This window comes from Symphalangus syndactylus, chromosome 1 (genome assembly GCF_028878055.3).
Source record: "Symphalangus syndactylus isolate Jambi chromosome 1, NHGRI_mSymSyn1-v2.1_pri, whole genome shotgun sequence".
Lineage (NCBI taxonomy): Eukaryota > Metazoa > Chordata > Mammalia > Primates > Hylobatidae > Symphalangus > Symphalangus syndactylus.
This window is the reverse complement of record NC_072423.2, coordinates 103,929,271-103,945,935: the sequence shown is the minus strand read 5'-3', so window position 1 is coordinate 103,945,935 and position 16,665 is coordinate 103,929,271. Positions and strand designations below refer to the sequence as shown.

The window sequence follows — 16,665 nt, the reverse complement described above, 5'->3', positions numbered from 1 at the left end:
TTCATAAAGCAAGTCCTTAGAGACCTACAAAGAGAGTTAGACTCCCACACAATAATAACGGGAGACTTTAACACTCCACTGTCAACATTAGACAGATCAACGAGACAGAAAGTTAACAAGGATATCCAGGAATTGAACTCAGATCTGCACCAAGCGGACCTAATAGACATCTACAGAACTCTCCACCCCAAATCAACAGAATATACATTTTTTTCAGCACCATACTGCACTTATTCCAAAATTGACCACATAGTTGGAAGTAAAGCACTCCTCAGTAAATGTAAAAGAACAGAAAGTATAACAAACTGTCTCTTAGACCACAGTGCAATCAAACTAGAACTCAGGATTAAGAAACTCACTCAAAACCGCTCAACTACATGGAAACTGAACAACCTGCTCCTGAAATGACTACTGGGTACATAACAAAATGAAGGCAGAAATAAAGATGTTCTTTGAAACCAATGAGAACAAAGACACAACATACCAGAATCTCTGGGACACGTTCAAAGCAGTGTGTAGAGGGAAATTTATAGCACTAAATGCCCACAAGAGAAAGCAGGAAAGATCTAAAATTGACACCCTAACATCACAATTAAAAGAACTAGAGAAGCAAGAGCAAACACATTCAAAAGCTAGCAGAAGGCAAGAAATAACTAAGATCAGAGCAGAACTGAAGGAAATAGAGACAAAAAAAACCCTCCAAAAAATCAGTGAATCCAGGAGCTGGTTTTTTGAAAAGATCAACAAAATTGATAGACTGCTAGCAAGACTAATAAAGAAGAAAAGAGAGAAGAATCAAATAGACGCAATAAAAAATGATAAAGGGGATATCACCACCGATCCCACAGAAATACAAACTACCATCAGAGAATACTATAAACACCTCCACGCAAATAAACTAGAAAATCTAGAAGAAATGGATAAATTCCTCGACACATACACCCTCCTAAGACTAAACCAGGAAGAAGTTGAATCTCTAAATAGACCAATAACAGGCTCTGAAACTGAGGCAATAATTAATAGCTTACCAACCAAAAAAAGTCCAGGACCTGATGGATTCACAGCCGAATTCTACCAGAGGTACAAGGAGGAGCTGGTACCATTCCTTCTGAAACTATTCCAATCAATAGAAAAAGAGGGAATCCTCCCTAACTCATTTTATGAGGCCAGCATCATCCTGATACCAAAGCCTGGCAGAGACACAACAAAAAAAGAGAATTTTAGACCAATATCCCTGATGAACATCGATGCAAAAATCCTCAATAAAATACTGGCAAACCGAATCCAGCAGCACATCAAAAAGCTTATCCATCATGAACAAGTGGGCTTCATCCCTGGGATGCAAGGCTGGTTCAACATACACAAATCAATAAACGTAATCCAGCATATAAACAGCACCAAAGACAAAAACCATATGATTATCTCAATAGATGCAGAAAAGGCCTTTGACAAAATTCAACAACCCTTCATGCTAAAAACTCTCAATAAATTAGGTATTGATGGGACGTATCTCAAAATAATAAGAGCTATCTATGACAAACCCACAGCAAATATCATACTGAATGGGCAAAAACTGGAAGCATTCCCTTTGAAAACTGGCACAAGACAGGGATGCCCTCTCTCACCACTCCTATTCAACATAGTGTTGGAAGTTCTAGCCAGGGCAATCAGGCAGGAGAAGGGAATAAAGGGTATTCAATTAGGAAAAGAGGAAGTCAAATTGTCCCTATTTGCAGATGACATGATTGTATATCTAGAAAACCCCATCATCTCAGCCCAAAATCTCCTTAAGCTGATAGGCAACTTCAGCAAAGTCTCAGGATACAAAATCAATATGCAAAAATCACAAGCATTCTTATACACCAATAACAGACAAACAGAGAGCCAAATCATGAGTGAACTCCCATTCACAATTGCTTCAAAGAGAATAAAATACCTAGGAATCCAACTTACAAGGGATGTGAAGGACCTCTTCAAGGAGAACTACAAACCACTGCTCAATGAAATAAAGGAGGATACAAACAAATGGAAGAACATTCCATGCTCATGGGTTGGAAGAATCAATATCGTGAAAATGGCCATACTGCCCAAGGTAATTTATAGATTCAATGCCATCCCCATCAAGCTACCAATGACTTTCTTCACAGAATTTGAAAAAACTACTTTAAAGTTCATATGGAAACAAAAAAGAGCCCGCATTGCCAAGTCAATGCTAAGCCAAAAGAACAAAGCTGGAGGCATCACACTACCTGACTTCAAACTATACTACAAGGCTACAGTAACCAAAACAGCATGGTACTGGTACCAAAACAGAGGTATAGACCAATGGAACAGAACAGAGCCCTCAAAAATAATGCCACATATCTACAACCATCTGATCTTTGACAAACCTGACAAAAACAAGCAATGGGAAAAGGATTCCCTATTTAATAAATGGTGCTGGGAAAACTGGATAGCCATATGTAGAAAGCTGAAACTGGATCCCTTCCTTACACTTTATACCAAAATTAATTCAAGATGGATTAAAGACTTAAAACTCTAGAACAAAACCTAAGCAATACCATTCAGGACATAGGCACGGGCAAGGACTTCATGTCTAAAACACCAAAAGCAATGGCAACAAAAGCCAAAATTGACAAATGGGATCTAATTAAACTAAAACGCTGCTGCACAGCAAAAGAAACTACCATCAGAGTGAACAGGCACCCTACAGAATGGCAGAAAATTTTTGCAATCTACTCATCTGACAAGGGGCTAATATCCAGAATCTATAATGAATTCAAACAAATTTACAAGAAAAAAAAAACAACCCCATCAAAAAGTGGGCAAAGGATATGAACAGACACTTCTCAAAAGAAGACATTTATGCAGCCAAAAGACACATGAAAAAAATGCTCATCATCACTGGCCATCAGAGAAATGCAAATCAAAACCACAATGAGATACCATCTCACACCAGTTAGAATGGTGATCATTAAAAAGTCAGGAAACAACAGGTGCTGGAGAGAATGTGGAGAAATAGGAACACTTTTACACTGTTGGTGGGACTGTAAACTTGTTCAACCATTGAGGAAGTCAGTGTGGCAATTCCTCAGGGATCTAGAACTAGAAATACCATTTGACCCAGCCATCCCATTACTAGATATATACCCAAAGGATTATAAATCATGCTGCTATAAAGACACATGCACACATATGTTTATTGTGGCACTATTCACAATAGCAAAGACTTGGAACCAAGCCAAATGTCCAACAACAATGACTGGATTAAGAAAATGTGGCACATATACACCATGGAATACTATGCAGCCATAAAAAATGATGAGTTCATGTCCTTTGTAGGGACATGGATGAAGCTGGAAACCATCATTCTCAGCAAACTATCACAAGGACAAAAAACCAAACACCACATGTTCTCACTCATAGGTGGGAATTGAACAATGAGAACACATGGACACAGGAAGGGGAACATCACACACCGGGGCCTGTTGTGGGGTGGGGGTAGGGGGGAGGGATAGCATTAGGAGATATACCTAATGTTAAATGATCAGTTAATGGGTGCAGCACAGCAACATGGCACATGTATACATATGTAACTAACCTGCACGTTGTGCACATGTACCCTAAACTTAAAGTATAATAAAAAAAAGAAAAAAAGAAAGAAAGAAATTGCCACAGCCACCCCAGCCTTCAGTAACCACCACCCTGATCCATCAGCAGCCATCATCATTGAGGCAAGACTCTTCTCTGGCAAAATGATTACAACTCGCTGAAGCACAGATGATCATTAGCATTTTTTACATTGAAGTATTTTTAAATTAAGGTATATATATATATATATTTAGACATAATGCTATTACACACTTAATAGACTACAGTATAGTGTAAACATAACTTTTATATGCACTGGGAAACCAAAACATTCATGTAACTCACTTTATTGCACTATTGACTTTATTGAGGTGGTCTGGAACTGAACCAGCAATGTCTCTGAGGTATGCCTGCACTTTCATAATTTAAAAATATTTGTAAATTATTAGTTAGAACGCACAGTTTGACTCGGATTACTGGTCATATGTATTTTCTCTTCTATGCTGCCTATTCTGATCCATTAACTGTTTTCCTATTAGATTTTCAAATTTGTGTTACTGTTTTCCAAGAGTCCTCTGTATGTTAGAGAGGTTAGTATGAGGTGAATACTGCAAATATTCCCCCCACTTGAAAATAATTTCATACTAAAGAAAAGTTCCAAACAGATGCTGGCCGAGAACATGTACTTTGGAATGAGGTGAGGTCAGGTTCAAATCCTAGCTTCACCACTTACCTATGGTGTGACTCTGGGCAAGTTATTCCCTTCTCTAAACCTCTGTGTGGTAGGCTAAATTCTAAGATGGTCCCCAAGATTCCCATCCTCTAGTGCATACACCTTGTATAATCCTCTCCCCTTGGGTGCGAACAGAGCCTAGAAATGTCATGGGATATCACCCCCATGATTGGGTAACTAATCATTGGGTTTTCGATCATCAAGAGAGAGATTATCTGAGTGGGCCTAATTTAGTCTGATGAGCCCTTAAAAGGAATTTGGCTCTTCCTCAAGTCAGAGAGATCTGAAGCATGAATGGATGTGGTGTGAGGGAGATTCTCCATTGCTGACTTTGAAGATGACATGGCAAGCTCTCTGACAGCGACCCCAAGCTGACAGCCAGCAAGAAAATGAGAATCTCCTGACAACCACAAGGAACTGAATTCTTCCAACAGCCCAAATGAACTTAGAAGAAGACCCCAGGCCTCAGATGAAACTCTAGCCCTGACTGACAGCTTGATTTCAGTCTCACGAGATCTTGGGCAGATAACTCACTTACACCATGTCCTAACTTCTAATCCACAGAACTCCAAGCTAATGAACGACTGCTGTTTAAGCTGCTAAATTCATAATAATTTGTTACTCAGCAATAGAATATTAAGGTACTGTATTTTCTCATTTATAAAATGAAGATGAGGCTGAAACTATACCCACCTCTTAAGATTTTTCTGAGAAGTAATATATGCACAAAGTGCCCAACACAGTGCCTGGTAAAATGTAAGTGAATGCCAGGGGTTAGATACCTGGGATAAATGAAGTTATTGCTATTGTTTTAGTAATTACCATTACAAAATTGGGGTAACAAATCATTTTTTCATACATCTAGTAGGGAAGATTCAAAGGTTTAAAATAAAGTCAAAGAGAGTAGAAGGAAATCAAAAGGGATTCTGGGTGATGAAAAGTTTAAAAATATCTTTTAAAAAGTTCTTCACGTCTAACCTCCTTTAGGGACAAGGTATGTGTTATCAGCCTTGTTTTAAAGAGGTAATACACTCTAATGGCCTGGGAAGAAAAAGTCCTGCATTCAAATGCTGACTCTGCCAATTACTACACCTGTACTTTAGGCAAATAGCAGGGGTGGGGCTCAGTTTCCCCATCTTTGGACTGGGAATAGATACTATCTACCATGGAGGACTGCCACAGCCTGGCCTGGGGCTGACGTTCAGTCAACAGAAGTAAATGCACAAACTGAGGCTGCAAGAGAAGTGAAAGGCTTGCTGGCTACTTTTGCAGTGAAGAGATGGTAAAGCCACGATACATACTGACCTGGCCTGGTGTGTTGCGAGCATTAGAGACTCTGTCACTTTACTGAGTGGTGAATTTCAGAGCAACTCTCCATCTGACCTTCAAGAAACATTTGGCTACAATGAGGTTTTGGCAACTTCCTTCTATACACAGAGAATGGAATGGGTCAAGGCAGTGTGGAGAAGGTTCAGGACCTCTTTTCAAAAGACAAGATTCTAGTCCTGATCTCTCCACTGTGAGTGACCCTTAGGAGTGGGCTCCATTATTTTCTGGCTGTCCAGGAACCAGACTTCCTTTTGGTAACAACACCAAACTTTTTCTTTGAGCAGCTGCCCCTTCCCCACCTCAAGTGGCTCCCGTGGAGCTACCAGTTACAGAGCCCTGTCCACCTGGCTCCCTGACTATGGAGGGAGGCACGTGACCAAGGCCTGTCTAATCATAGTACCCCATCTTCTTGACCATAGCGATTGGCCAAGGCATAGCTATGTGACCCAAGCCCAGACAATCAGAGTCCTACACTGGGATTTCATATGTGGATCCTGGAAGCAAATCTGTCTTGCCTCTGGAAATTGGCCATTTATGGTCACCCTGTTCCTTCAAAAACATCCATCTGCAGTAGGAGAAGACAAACCAAGAGTGTGGCAAAGCTGAGAAAAGGAATACACCTGGAAACAGCTGTGCCTGAAGCTCACCCACCTCAGTTTCCCTCAGTCACATGAGCAACCAATTCCCTTTATACTCGAGCTAGTTTTAACTGAGTTTCTATCACTTATAACCCAGAGTCCTGACTAATATACAAGGTCTCGTTTTCTTCATCTAAATATTAAAAGGTTAGGGCTACAATGTCCAAAGTTACTTCTAAGCCCCAGAGTCTAGAAAATCTTCTCAAATGGAATAGACAAAAGTGAAGACTAGGCACTGGAGAAGGAGACAGACAAAAAGGGCTCTGAAATTTGGTCCGTATTTAATTAAAACCTCAGTTCTGGCACCTAAAACAATGCCTTGCTCACAGCAGGTCTTGGTTAAGCATTTCCTAGTTAACTTACAGGCAATGGCAGGAGCTGTGTTCCAGAGACTTTCACAGCTCTAGGGTGTGTGTCTTCCTTGCGCCTCAGTGCCTCCACCCCACCCCAACAGGAGGAGCTGCAGCAAATATTTTCACAAGGAAGGGTGGAAATTCTGGACTCTGAGCTCAGCACTGCCCCAACCAGATGGGAGCAGATGTGCAGTGAGCACCTGATGGAGAAGCTGCCTCACAGTAAGACACCCCCCAGGGTTCCTCCTCTCTCAGCCTTCTCATTCCTCCCATTCTGTGATGGTTTTCTCTTACTGTTCCTTCCATGTCCACTCCAGCCCAAACCATCCTCTCTGCTTCTCTTGGTGAATGCATCTGCAGCACCTGTGGGTCTGGTAAGTGGTGGGCACAGTGCCACACCTTGCTCAGGAGGGTGGGGAAGTCCTGGAGGGTTGGTAACACCCAGGGCCTCTGTCTCCTTAGACAAGCATGGGAACTGAAGGGCAGAATGCACCCTGCAATTAATGAAGATGACAATCCGGGAAAGGGCTAAACCACTTGGTAAGGAGAGGGGATGTATAATATGAGTGTCAATAGCCTTTTCTGAGCCTCTCTACAGCCAAACACTCCAGCAAAAAAAAGGAAAAACACAAATGCAACTCCTAATGCAACTCCTAATGTCTGAGGACTAATGGAAGTCTGCAGGGAATGTTTCCAGGGAAGACAAAGATGGGGGTGCAATACAACTCACTCAGCAAGACTTTCTTTAAAGTTATTTTGAAATCTCTCTCTCTTCTCCCAAAAAGTCTGCTCCTCAGCCACCCAGATCTTGCCTACCAGCTTCTCCCACTGTACCTCTCCTTGAGAGCAACGTGATTCCTTCTTCTCTTGCCTTTTCCAAACCATTTCTCACCATCACCTCGTCCCCCACCCCATTCCCTTAAATTCACAAGTGCCTAGGACACTGGTGAACAAACACTGGATCCTTTTCCTTTTTTTTTTCTTTTTTTTTCTTGAGACAAGGTCTCTCTTTGTTGCCCAAGCTGGAGTGCAGAGGTGCAACCATCACTCCCTGAAGGCTTAAACTCCTGGGCTCAAGTGGTCCTCCCACCTCAGCTTCCCTCGCAGCTTGGACTACAGGAACAGGTCATCATGCGCAGCTAATTTTGGGGTTTGTTTCTGTTTTCAGAGACAGGGTTGTGCTTTGTTGCCCAGGCTGGTCTTGAACTCCTGGGCTCAAGTGATTCTCCTGCCTCGGCCTCCCAAAGTGCTGGGAATACAGGCATGAGCCAGTGCGCCCGGCCTGGATCCCTTTTCTTTGCAAGCTAAAGAGGAATGAAATTGCAAATGCTTATAATACAATGGCTTTCTCTGACACATACATAAACGTGGAAAATTTGCTAGCATGGAGATTCTGAAACCTTCCTTTCTAAATAAAGAAGAAAGCAGAGTGTTCACAAAAAGCATACCCGGCCCTAGAACAGCATGCATATCCTGGCCTAACAGACCTGGGAGTCAGATTTCATTACAGAAGATGTGTCAGCTAGATGATGCCTCACACGTCTTCATCCTGACATTCTGCATCCTTCTCGTTCTTCAATTTTAATTACCATAATAACTATTACAAAGTGTGTCCCGGCTGGGAGTGAGGGTGTTTCCACTTGGTTGGGTTCCCTTCCCCAATCCCTGACCATGTCACTGTGGATTACACTCTGAGGCAAAGAGACATCAGTTTTGGCCAAGGAGGAATCTGGCCTTTGGCCAGGCCCTGAACGTCTCCCTCTGCTATATCTTGATGTCAGTTTGTCTAATTTTACCAATAAGCCTCAGGGCCCAGAAGAAATCAAGGCAAGGACAGGAGATCAAGATAAACATCACAAATGGCCTGATCACCTAACTGACAACTTTTTCTGCTTGGGAAAATCTTGTGAGCTAGCTAAGAATTTGAGGGCTGAACCTGAAGTCAACATTGCATTGAATTCTGAAACCTACTTGGTTGCAATTAGCCAGGGGCAGGGTTGGTGTTTTTTTGTTTGTTTGTTTTCTGCAGTGAATTATTACTTTTATTTTATTTTATTTATTTATTGAGACAGAGTCTTGCTATGTTGCCCAGATAAGACTCAGACTCCTGGCCTCAAGCAATCCTGCTGCCTAATCTTCCTGAGTCCCTAAGATTGCAGGTGTGTGCCACAGTGCCCAGCAAATTAATGTGACTGTTGTGTTAGAGAGATTTGGCAAGGATGGGGCAAACAGAGGGTCACTTAAACCAAGTATGTATCTAACAAGTTCCTTTGAGTAACAAGTTCTATAAACTAGAGTTGTGCTAAAAAATTCACAGAACATTTTTCAAGGGAAAACAGTTGAAGAGGTCTCGTAGCCATAGGTGGGGTAATCAATTGTCTCAGTTAGCCTGGTTCCAGGGAATTTCCTGATGTGCAGGACTTTCAGTGCTCAACCCAGGACAGTCCCCGGGCAAACTTGGATGGTTGGTCACTCCACATGTACCCATAAGCCTTGGCTAATGACCATTGTTGGAGCAGAAGGGGAGCAATACTGAAGGGAGGATGGATAGGGCAAGCACTGAAAACAAAGGCCTTCAAAAAGGCTAACTTGCTCACAAGAGATCTAATTTCTCTATAGTTCAAAATTGACTGTTAATATCAGCTATTCCAAAGTGTATACAATCTACTTGGTCAACAAGGGATTTCATGATCAATGACTTCGGGAAATGCTACAAACTCCACCAATTCTCCTTATGGAGTCTCCACGTACATCAACACATCAAAGGCTCTAAGAAGCCCTGCAGTAGCGAGCATATTTAGTTTAATACGCTCAGTATGTCCCAAATAGATCTGACCACACAAGCCTTTTTTTACTTGATGGTTATGATCACACAACTGGATACACTTTGAGAAATGGAGATCCTACCCACAAAACCATAAATGACTTAGGAAGTGCATGACTTGCATTCAGTAAGACATGCACATCTATTTCAGAAGTCAACACGTTTCTCTTTGTACTCAATAAAAAGCATATTGTAACTTGAGCTAAAATAGTTCCATGATCTATATTTATTTTTAATAAGACACTTGGAGAAAATGACTGAGACCTATACGAGATTTTAAAGTGTAAATAGAACCAGTCAGAACAGTATTAAAAAGACTAAAGACCTGAACTTGAAACGCAATCTAAAGATAACATGTGGATGGATGCAAGAAAAGTATTTGGTATCAGATGGATGCGAGAAAGGTATTCATTCATTCCATTCATTCATCTAACAAATTAATTAAGCATACATGTGCTAGGCACTGTGCTAGGCCCAGAGATACAGTAGTGGACAAGAGAGAAAGACAAGGTTGCTACACTATTCATGCCTGAGCCTTCCAATCTTAAATTTCAGTAAGGACTAACTAAGCACAATAGTAAGAAACTGCAGGGGTACATAGGAGATTCAGGAACTCAGATTCAGGGGATGGTCATGAGGGCTTCTTCCAAGAGGAGGTGATGTCAAGGCTGACACCCAGTGGGTGAAGTGGGTGGGCCAAGAGCAGCGTGCGTAGGAGTGTGGTGCTGGGCAAAGAGAGTGCTCTAGGCAGAAGGAACATGTGCAAAGACCTGGAGGTGAAAAAGAGCTCAGAGCACTCTCTACAGATGCAAGTTTTGCTCCTGAGGTTAGTGCTAGAATTCACTTTAGCACACAGCAGGACCTCCATACACTGTGGCTATTATTATTATTATCATCACTACTATGCTGAGGAAGACAACCTTGCATCAGGAAGTTCAATCTGACCCTTCCTATACCTCTATATCTCCCAAGCAAGGTTGATTGCTTTGTGCTTGGTCAAATTTTATGATTCCTAAAATCTGTTTAAAGCTTACAGACTTCTCCTTCTGGAAAACAAAGCTCCCTGTGAAGGCATAAATCTACGGATTAATAAACTGTACATTTCTGATTTCTTTTTTCCTTCATTGTACACTGGTTCCCTCCAGGTTCCAAAGAAAACAGCGCCAATGCCTGCCTCAGCAAACTTGACATTTCTTAGCTTTTTCGCAAGATGCTTCCTGCAGCCCAAGACCTTCAGGGCAGGTGAATGTCGGCAGAAGCTTACTGGGCCACTTGAGTTTTTTTTTTTTTTTTTTTTTAATTTTAGAGAGAGTCTCGCTCTGTTGCACAGGCTGCAGTGCAGTGGCATGATCTCAGCTCACCGCAACCTCTGCCTCCTGGGCTCAAGCGATCCTCCCACCTCAGCCTCCTGAGTAGCTAGGACTACAGGCACATGCCACCATGCCCAGCTAATTTTCATATTTTTTTTGTAGAGTAGGGGCTTCGCCATGTTACACAGGCTGGTCTCAAACTCCTAGGCTCAAGCAATCCTCCCACACTGGCCTCCCAAAGTGCTGGGATTACAGACGTGAGCTACCACGCCTGGCCACCACTTGGAGTTTTTACTTAACCCACAACCACTGATTCAAGTGTGACTTCCCCAAGTGGTAAAGCACAGATGCTCTCTTGATGGAAACTTTGATTAGCAAAACCAACCCAGACAGTGTCTGTTCTGGAAGCCAGAGCATGTATCCATAATAGGACATTTAACAGCAGGGGCTACCCAGGGCAACACTTACCCCTCTGAAATTCCAGGCTTTAGGAGAGGGAAACATGGGAAAGTTGTTTTGCCGCTGCCGCTTAGGCCTAGAAGAGAAAAGACAATGTATTCATTATTCAGTGGTTGGATATTCAGAGGAAGTCACTGCTTTGAAATGCAGGTTTATCAAAAAGAGAGATGCCTCAAGAAATGGCCCAAACAAGGTGGATGGAGTTTTCAACAGCTCTGCAATCTTCAGCAGCCAAATTCACCCCAAACTCCTTCTCAGTTCCCCAGGAGGAAAGTCCCAGAGTCCCTTAAAATAGCCCTTCATCTGTACAAAGTAAAATAAAATCTAACACGCAACCTGGATGCAATAAAAAAGTCAGACCAGGCTCCCAATCTTTGTCTTGAATTTTCACACAGACGCAATTCCCACATGGACACTATCAGGAGATGTATAGCTTCAGCTCAGCCTGGAACTCTCCCTTGTCACGCAGACATGCTGGGGAGTTCCAACAAGGGGTATATTTGAGCTCCAGGTTTTTAAAGCAACCATCAACGGGACATTTAGCCCCTGCCTAACAAGCTGAAACTGGCTTCCTCACCTGTTAACCTCTCAACATGAATCAATTTCCTTAGAGGCAGTGGAGGCAGCTTCCAGACAGACCAGCACAAAGAGACTCCAGGCACACCAGAAGCACCTTATTTCTGTCTCCCAAATTGAATCAAATTTTGTAGCTGCCAATATAACTACAGGAATACCTTTTTCAATATTTTTATGGATAAATTACTCCCCTAAAACATGTGATGTCTGTCAATATGGATATTCAGATTTCATGTTTGCTGAAAAGCATCCCTGAAAAGCATCCACCTTGGACTTTTCCTGGGGCTTTAGTCACTGATGTACCAAAAGGCTGGCCAGGTGCAGTGGCTCACATCTGTAATCCCAGCACTTTGGGAGGCCGAAGCAAGCAGATCACTTGAGGTCAGGAGTTCAAGACCAGCTTGGTAAACATGGCGAAACCCCATCTCTACTAAAAATACAGAAATTAGCCAGGCGTGGTGGCAGGCACCTGTAATCCCAGCTACTCGGGAGGCTGAGGCAGGAGAATCGCTTGAACCCGGGGGGCGGAGGTTGCAGTGAGCCGAAATTGCACCACTGCACTCCAGCCTGGGTGACAGAGCGAGACTCCATCTCAGAAACAAACAAACAAACCCCAAAAGGTTAGTTACACAATAGTCACTTTTACCTTGACCTCTCTGCTGTAATCAGCAATAATGCAAGGCAGAAAGCATGTAGTGACCAGTGTACAGGCTTTGTAGTACGTTAGACCTGAGTGAAAATCTTGATTGGCTCTACCATACAAAAGACATAAAATACAAGGTAATTACAATAATAGCAGCAACTAACCAATACTGAGCACTTTAAAAAGCATATGCTAATATTTTACATAGTTAATCTCATGACTCTCACCCTGTGAGTTAGGACGCGTTATTGTACCCATTTTATAGATAAGAACACTGAGGCCTTGGGATATTAAGTGCTTTGATTCTGACCACACAGATGAAATCAGGATTCTGTTCTTAGTTGTCTGACCTCAAATCCCGTGGTGTTTATTAGCGTTGTGACTCTGAACACGAGGCTTAATTCCTTGAGCTTTGGTTTTCTTACGTGCAAAACAGGGGAAATAATACCCTCTGTGTTGAGTCAAGATGAGATGAGGACTCTAACTCTGGTTCTGTCATTGCTAAGTTTTTACCAGCTGTCAGCGTGGTGCCCCCGTCCCCCTTTCTCTCTCAACACCTGGCTCCAAGAACAACATTCAACCCAGGATGCAGGGCTGACACAGAAGAGCCAGGGCAACTCACCAAAACTATGGGAACTCCCACCTGATGTGCCTTTAAATCAGGCCCACTCCTGCCTCACCCTCCTCTTCACCCACACATAAGCAATAAAAACCCAGGCTAATAACATTGCAAGACAGAGAACATGTGGGTGGTTATTTATGTTTCATACCCTTCTCCATTAAGTTACATGTTGGTCTAAGTCCTTCTGAAAATAAATGTCTGTTTTAAAACAAAATTTTTGGATTTCAACAATACTTCTCCCTGGATACCACTCCCTTCCCTCTCAGTCATAACTGGGCTTTGCTTTCCTAATTATTTGATGGAATTCATTGCTTCTAAAGTAACAATATATACCAGAATATTCTGAGTAAATGTGTCTTTGTCTTATATGTTGCAATCCACAGAAGATCACACATAATGTTAATTATCACAATAATTAACACAGATTCAGTCACAGATGTGCCCAGGACTAAGCACTTTAGGTACTCTAAGTCTCACAATAATCTTATAAGGTAGCTTATTATGTTATAATGTAAATACATGACATACAGACAGCATTATAAGGGTGTTATATAACATTTTATATACAATATATTATAATGGCATTACATACATATAAATAACCTTACAACATAATTTTATATAACATTATGTAATATGATATAAAGGGAACATTGTCACTACTGCATTTTATAGATGAGATAAACTGAGGCTCAGAGAGGTTAAACCACATGCCAGATGTCACACAGCTATTTGGTGGCCAATTTGGGATTCAAACTCAGATGTGTCTGACTCCAGATCCAGATTATGCTGTCCCTCTCACATGAAGAGAAGCGCCACCAAACAGGGCAAAGCATACCCCTGAAAGAAAGCTGCCTGGGGGTTCCTCGTGGGAGGGCAGCAACTTAGCAGGGCTTCCCACCATCAGGCCTCATAGCCAAAGAAAAAGCATCAGAGCAAATCTGTCCATTCGGGACACTGTTGGGCAACTTAAGTGTCCCTGTGTCAGCTGGAGAAGCTGCCAGGAGATCTACCGAGAGAAGGGCTGTCCCTAATTGTTAGCTCCCACCTTCCTCTCATCCCACCACCATTCAGGCTTCCGGTCATTCACATTAGCTACAGTCCCTCTTAACAATTCTAGGCCAGGCACAAGACTCATGCCTGTAATCTCAGCACTTTGGGAGGCCAAGGTGGGAGGATCGCTTGAAGGCAAGAGTTCAAAGACCAGCCTGGGTAACATAGGGAGACACCATCTCTACTAAAAATAAAAAAAAATTAGCTGGGCATTGTGGTGCCTGCCTGTAGTCCCAACCAATTGGGAGGCTGAGGTAGGAAGGTTGCTTAGCCCAGAAGTTTGAGGTTGCAATGAGCTATGATCATATTACTGCCCTCCAGCCTGGGTGACAGAGTGAGGCCCTGTCTCTAAAAATAATAATAAATGTTTAAAAATTACATTCTGATACCATAATAGCCTCCTGATAGTTTCCTCCTTCTCCCCAGCCAAACACTGGCTTTAATGGACAGATTCAGGGAAGGAGAACCATACTGATGAGAAGGCTTCTTGATGAAGCTGGTGAGGGATCCTAGCAGCATAAAGTGCACCATCACGGAAGCACCAACGCCAGGTCCTCACCAAAGGAGAGGCCTCTCAGTCCTGGGTATATTTCTTCTATTGTAGAAGCAGTATTTTGCACAATCAGCAAAAGTCCAAGTGAGAAAATAGCACTTGGTGCTGCAGGTTTCCCAGACACAGAGACATTCAGCTGAGCTTCTGAACAAGGCTTGAAGGGCTTGTCCATCATCTATGTCCAGCCCTCAGGCTCCTCATGTGAGCAGGCTGTGCATGGTGTACACACATGGTTACAAAGCACAGCCTTCTGTCTGGGCAGCATTTCCCAGTGTCTCACAGATGTCACAAGGGTAAGTATGACCACTTCCACAGAGGGATTCACGGGAAAGCCAGGGATGGGTGAGCAGCAAGAGAGAAACCTCCAAGATTGTCGGAGGGGTTGGAGTTGGGGGGCTGCTATCGTGGAGGGAGGTCACAACCCTACAAAAGGTGGGAAAGAAAAGCCACAAGCTCCCTACCCTTAGGAAAGCTCATAATAGAAATGGAGAAATGCCCACAGTAGCAGAGAAAAGTCAGGATTCAAGGTTCAGTTAGGGAATGATCTCATATTCAAGTGTATGTGTCTGGAATCAAACAGAATAAGGTCAGTAGCAATAGGCCTTAGGGTTAGTGCAGAATTTATTTTCCCACCATGCGAAAACAAATGTGACTATTCTCGTCACCTTGAGAAGAGGTTTAGCGACGACTTATACCACAGCTTCTTAGTATGGGTTCAGAATTGAACATGTATTTAGACTGCTCCTGCTGTCTGGGCACTATGTGGGGCTCAGAACATGGTGTTTAGGGAAGAGCCAGCTTGGGGTTCTAATAGTGGCTCCCTCCCTTTCTTGGTGGGGGACTTCAAGCAAGTTCCCTACTCTCTACTCCCTCTGAGCCTCCATTTTCTCATCTGTAAAGTGGGGCTAATAATCCCTTTTCACAAAATTAAGGAATAAATTCATGTACTAAATAAAATGGTTAGCAGGGAGTCTGGCACTTAGTAGGTACTCAAATTAGCTATTATCATTATGAGAAGACTCCTTCTTTAACCCAGTAAGAGTAAATGTTAGTTACCATTATCATTGGTGAGGCTCACATTGGAGGGCCAACGAAATTTACATCTCACTCTTAAGGACTGGATAAAATATACACAAAAGAAAACAAAGGCTTCAATGTGTTATGAATATTTGTTTTACATAACAACATGGCACAAATCTGGACATGACGTAACCATGAAAAGAGACTTCTCTTTTCTACTCCAATTTCCTAACTCCACTTTCCCTTCTCAAAGACTACCACCTTTGTCAGCAAGTTGTATATGTTTTAAATATTTTACTGTTTGAATTCTTAATCCAGAACATCTTGCTAACGAAACTTTTTTCGTCTTTTCTCTTGTTTTACCTCTCTCTATCCATCAGAACAACTGTAGCATTACTAGAAAAATCAAACAGCTATACTTTTTAAGAGAAATCTGTGCCGAATGTGGTACCACCTGTGCCAGGTATTTTTATTCTGATTGAATCACTTAAGAAGATAATGGCTTCTTTCACTTAAACATCTTTTTAGTTTCTGTTTTTAGGACATAGTTGATGAGAGACTGGCAGGTGTTTAGTCAGGTGAAGACCCAATTCTTTGTGGAGAAGCTCACTGTGAAGAGGTAGTTTGCAGAATAGAAAGCTCATCACTTTGGCCTGTCTCTCTCTTGGACAAAGGGACCTCCCAATAACGTTTCTGTGGCTGAGTCACACTCAGCTTCATTCTACTCATGCCATGGCTGCAACTCCAACTCTTTATTTCCTCATAAATTACGGGAAAAAAGAATCACAGAGGTTGCATGTTGTGGCTCACGCCTGTAATCCCACACTTTGGGAAGCCGAGGCAGGCAGATCACCTGAGGTCAGGAGTTTGAGACCAGTCTGGAAAACATGGCGAAACCCCGTCTCTACTAAAAAAATGCAGAAATTAGCTATACATGGTGGTGCATGCCTGTAGTCCCAGG

The 16,665-nt window shown here is 42.4% G+C and overlaps 1 protein-coding gene across 4 annotated transcripts in view; it reads right to left on the bottom strand.

The window, feature by feature from the left end:
* The window catches only part of ARHGEF3 (Rho guanine nucleotide exchange factor 3), a 361,980-nt gene that overhangs the window by 225,135 nt on the left and 120,180 nt on the right, over positions 1 to 16,665 (bottom strand). For all 4 annotated transcript variants that reach the window (XM_063645526.1, XM_055273347.2, XM_055273309.2 and 1 more), the window contains one exon: positions 11,247 to 11,313. In XM_063645526.1, the coding sequence (XP_063501596.1) occupies positions 11,247 to 11,313 (67 nt within the window). The remainder of the gene's footprint in view (positions 1 to 11,246; positions 11,314 to 16,665) is intronic.